Here is a 4,905-nt window from a genome sequence, read left to right as displayed (position 1 = left end):
AAAAAAAAAAAAAAGATTCATAACAGTAGCAAAATTACAGATAGGAAGCAGCTGTGAAAATAATTTTATGGTTGTGGGGAGTCACCACAACATGAGGAACTGTATTAAAGGTGTTCTAATTTATTTTAAAATGCCAAGAAGAAAACCCATACCATGTAACAGGGCTCACATGGGAGGTTTATAGGAAGAGGACAGAGAAAGGGTAAAAAGGGGGACTGAGAAGGGAACAGAGAGGGTGGCAGAGAACAGTCTCTGGGGACAAGAGTCGTGGGAGGAAAAGAAAGAGGGAGAGGAAGAGACAGAAAGAAAGAGAAGGGAGGTGGGCAAGGCAGAGGCAGGTGGATCTCTGTGAGTTCGAGGTCAGCCTGGTCTACAAGAGCTAGTTCCAGGACAGACTTTAAAGCTACAGAAAAAAACCCTGTCCTGAAAAACCAAAAGTGGGGGGATGTAGCAAATGTGTCTTAGTGGCTGCAGCTGAGGACGTCTCATGTCAGGACCCCAAGGGCAGGGCAGGCCAGATGTCTGAATGCTAACAAAAGGGTCTCAGCATTAGGAAGGTTGAGAACCACTGATTTAAGTGATCAGGCAGCCCAGGCACCTTTTCTGCATGTACCCTTCCTTCTAGGTCTGCCTAAGAAGGGGTAGGCAACCTAGTCCCAGATGACTTTGTATAGAATATAATGGTCATGGTCAGTCTCAAGACAATCTTTGTATGATACAGATCCTTAGTAAGATTCCTCAGCCGATTCCCATGGTTTGTACCCTGATGGCCTCCAAGGTCATACCAAACTTTGGGGGCTATTCTACTCTGCCACTCGAGAACTCTCCTCCAGAATTCCTCAGGGTCCCAGGAGGATGGAACTGTGAGTTAGGCAGGCACGAGGTGTGCAGGGCTAGAGGCATCACAAGACGGGTGCCCTCGGATTTTGCCCATTGGCATGCCCTGGGCCTTTGGAAGACTGTTTGGTCCTGCAATGCTGGCAGCCTCCTAGCTCAGCTGTTTGCCCCATTTCCTTCCGGATGGAACTAGGGGCCATAAAAGAAGAAGGTGGGAATGGGCTGGTGCAGATGCGCAGGCCAGGACCATGGAGACTGGAAAGACCAGCGGAGACAGGTGGGGTGGACCAGGGGTCTGCGGGTAGCTATGTTAGGTGATGAGAGCACTGAATGGCAGCCATTTCTCTGCACTAGTGCGCATAACACAAAGAGCTCGCAGCATCACCAGGCGCTCTGGAAGGGTTCGCTCTTAGGACTGGACTCTTCGCATTGCTGTGGACCACACTGCAGCTGAGGACTTAGGCGCTAGAGCACTGGGGAACAAAATCAGTGATAAAGGTATGTGAGATCCCACAGCCTCCCAACCACAGGCTGGTTTTGGCCAGCTGGGAACAAGCACTTCCCACTCCTCTAGTAGGTCTAGCTCTAACACACTCTCTAATGACGCCATCTAACCCTGGCCCTCAGCAGCCGGGTTCCCAGAGCTACTCTCCTTAGTTGCCCCTCGGGCTCTCCGGCAGGCCCCGCCTACTTCCTGTTCCAGCCAATCCCACACAAGTGTGATGTTTCCGCTCGCCAGCCCCGCCTGTTCCCTCTGCCAGACCGGTTTGTACCGGCCATTCTGGCGGGTTTGATCCTGACTTGAGCGGCGCGCAATCCGCGTAAGACGCAAATGTGACGGAGGCGTGACGCGACCGTAGTCGCTTCTGAGGCACTGGCGCTTCCTCTACCGCGCAGGGAGCTGTCTTTTTGGGCTGTGTTCGTAGGCCTGGGCTGCTCCCTACGTTCGACACCGTCTCCCAGTTCCGGTCGTGTCTGCCATGGACGACTATGCGGTTTTGTCCGACACTGAGCTGGCCGCCGTCCTACGCCAGTACAACATCCCGCATGGGCCTATCGTGGGTATGCGGCAGCCGGTGGCGCGCAGAACCTCTCCTAGGCCCCGCTTTCCTGTGCTCCTCCCAGAGCGTTCTTCCCCCACCTCCTCGTCCCCTTCCCGTGTATCCCGGCGCTCTCGGGGTGCTCGGCTCGCACCCCTGACCGCCTCAAACCTTGTGTCTGGCCAGGCTCCACTCGCAAGCTCTACGAAAAGAAAATCTTTGAGTATGAGACCCAGAGACGGAGGCTCTCGCCCCCCAACTCATCATCATCTTCATTCTCCTATCGATTCTCAGGTGAGGCCCCCGCCGCAGAGCCCCGTTGAGCTGCTTGGGGGGCACAAGGCTTGGGAAGGGAGGGTGTGGCTGAAGCAACGGAGGAAGTAGGGGGAAGCTTGGAGAGCTAATGGTCTGTACCTCCCCCTTAATGCAGACTTGGATTCAGCCTCAGTGGACTCAGACATGTACGATCTGCCCAAAAAAGAGGACGCCTTACTTTACCAGAGCAAGGGTAAGACAGATGTGGGGTGGGCACTGATGTGTTTACCCCGTACTTCAGGGATTTGGGCACATTAAAAATCGTCAGACTTCACTCCCTCATACTAGTTCTCAGTGGCTCTAGAGTGGAGAAACTAGGACAGCACATACACAGAATTTGGGGCTATGAGGCCAGGTAAGGGACACCACTTTCTCCTCTACCACTGTTTTCCTTCCCAAGACTATAATGACGACTACTATGAGGAGAGTTATTTGACTACCAGGACATATGGAGAGCCCGAGTCTGTAGGCATGTCCAAGAGCTTCCGCCAGCCGGGGACCTCACTGGCAGATACTCATGCCTTTCATCACCAGGTGAGTTGGCTGGCAAGCATACCTGGGTGTAGTCTGAGGGGGGATCCTAGCTAGGTCTGGAAAAGTCCAAGGAGATATTAGGTGCAGAGAGTGGTCCTTAAGCCTTTAAACAGAGCTAGGGTCGGCATATAGCTGTTGGGTCAAAAGTTCTACTTTGGGGCCTCCAAAACTATTGATTTGGGGGTGGACATGAAGCTCAGTGGAGTACCACTTACCTATGGTTCCATCTCCACCAGTACACAAACTGTTTTTACGTTTTGGGCTTTCTTTTAAGATTTAATTACTTTGCTGGGCAGTGGTGGCGCACACCTTTAATCCCAGCATTTGAGAGGCAGAGGCAGAGGCAGGTGGATCTCTGAGTTTGAGGCCAGCCTCTTCTACAGAGCCAGGGCTACACAGAGAAACTCTGTCTCAAAACACCAAAAAATTACTTTGTTACATTTATATGTCTGTGGTAGTATACATGAGTGCTGGTGCATGCAAAGGCCAAAGGTGTCAGGTTCCTCCTAGAGCTGGAGGCACTCATCAGGCAGTTTACAAACTTTTTTGATCAGAGTACATGTAGCTAGCATTCCCTGCACTCTAGTCTGGGATCGAGGTTTAAGCCTTGTGAGAATATTGGGGAATAAAAGGACAGAGTTGACAGGGATAGTCATTGAGTGGCAAGGTCCCACAGATAAAAAGGTCACAGACCCACCAGAATGGTTTTGAAGAAAGGGGGCAATGGTCTGGCTTCTAGGGTGGCCAGAGACATTTGTGGGAAAACACCCTTCTCCCAGATCCTAACCCCTACTGTCCTATAGGTGCGTGATGATATTTTCTCTTCTTCAGAAGAGGAGGGCAAGGATAGGTGAGTAGTGAATACACATTGGGACAGGGACAGATTTGGGACTCAGGCTCTCCTGCCCACCTGTTCCCTTCTTTTGCCACAGGGAACGCCCCATCTATGGCCGAGACAGTGCCTACCAAAGCATCGCACACTACCGTCCCATTTCCAATGTCTCCAGGAGCTCCCTGGGCTTATCCTATTATCCTAAATCCTCCACCTCTTCTGTGTCCTCCTCTTCATCTTCTCCCACTTCATGGCTTGCCCGACGTGCCATCAGGCCAGAAAAGCAGGCCCCTGTTGCTGCTTTGGGCCAGGATCGCCACGTTCCACTCTGGGGTCAGCTATTGCTCTTCCTGGTCTTTGCTGCTTTCCTGCTCTTTGTTTACTACTCCATACAAGCTGAAGAAGGCAACCCTTTCTGGATGGATCCCTGAGGGTATTGGTTTCAGAGAAGCTCTTAACAGGTTTTGGCTAATTGCCTTAGCAGTGTTTGCTGGGGGTGGGGTGGGTGGGGGCTTTTTGTGTGTTCTAGTTAAGGGGTTCAGGACCTAGCCTAGGGCAGTGCTTATCTCCCACCTCCTCCTGCCTAGGAGGCAGCAAATGCTGGCCTTCCACAACCCAGTGGGCCCACCAGTACCTTCCTCTGGAGCTTCCTAGCCCTATTGCCTCTGACCCTTAGGGCTCTGGGAGATAAGACTTCACTTCTTTAGAGGAAAAGTTGGTGGTGGCAGTGGTAGTTGTTATGCATGCCTGTTTGTTGTCACCTTTTCAGGGTGTGTTAACCAAAGCCACCCTGGCTTTGTTTTCGTGGACACAATAAAAAAAAAAACTTTTATTTTTACTTTGTTGGCTCTTCCTACTGGGATGGGAGTTGGGGAGCCATGGTACAGGTGTTTCATCATAGATCTCGAAGAACTCTATGGCTTTTCCCTTTGATTGTGCATTTTACTTTGGTCTTGTGGAAGGGACCAAATGCTACCCAAAGATAAAAGTCTGGTTTGGTTGTGGGTTTTATTTCTGGGCTCACTCCCTGAAGCACTTATAACTACTTACAGAAATAACTCCCATGTAACCAAATGTGCCCATGGTAAATGTAGGCAAAACTGCATATATGATGATACACACAGGCATTTTACCCAGGAGAGGTTCATGCCAATATCTGAGGCTACAAGGTAAGAAAAGAAATAAGGCATCTTGCCAGTGGATTGTTGCTCAGCCCCTAGGATTGATGGTCATTTAATGACATGGGGGTAGATTCAAGACTACAGTGTTCCTGTGAGTATCCTAATTCTTTGCCTGTTTATTCTTGCTCAGTTTCCAGGTTTTCTGATAACATAATATTAAAAAGTT

General features: G+C 50.6%; 1 protein-coding gene across 1 annotated transcript; it reads left to right on the top strand.

Moving 5' to 3' along the window:
- The first annotated feature begins 1,616 nt into the window (after positions 1-1,616).
- Positions 1,617-4,390, top strand: Emd (emerin). Its single transcript, XM_005370702.3, has 6 exons — positions 1,617-1,899; positions 2,064-2,171; positions 2,308-2,385; positions 2,593-2,726; positions 3,530-3,576; positions 3,659-4,390. Exons 1-6 carry the CDS (start codon positions 1,818-1,820, stop codon positions 3,987-3,989), a joined length of 780 nt encoding a protein of 259 aa, XP_005370759.1. The 5' UTR covers positions 1,617-1,817; the 3' UTR covers positions 3,990-4,390.
- The last annotated feature ends 515 nt before the right edge of the window (positions 4,391-4,905 follow it).

Source organism: Microtus ochrogaster, unplaced genomic scaffold (assembly GCF_000317375.1).
Source record: "Microtus ochrogaster isolate Prairie Vole_2 unplaced genomic scaffold, MicOch1.0 UNK85, whole genome shotgun sequence".
In the NCBI taxonomy this organism is placed as follows: Eukaryota; Metazoa; Chordata; class Mammalia; order Rodentia; family Cricetidae; genus Microtus; species Microtus ochrogaster.
Note: the sequence above shows the minus strand (reverse complement) of the source record. Positions and strands in the feature narration are given on the sequence as shown.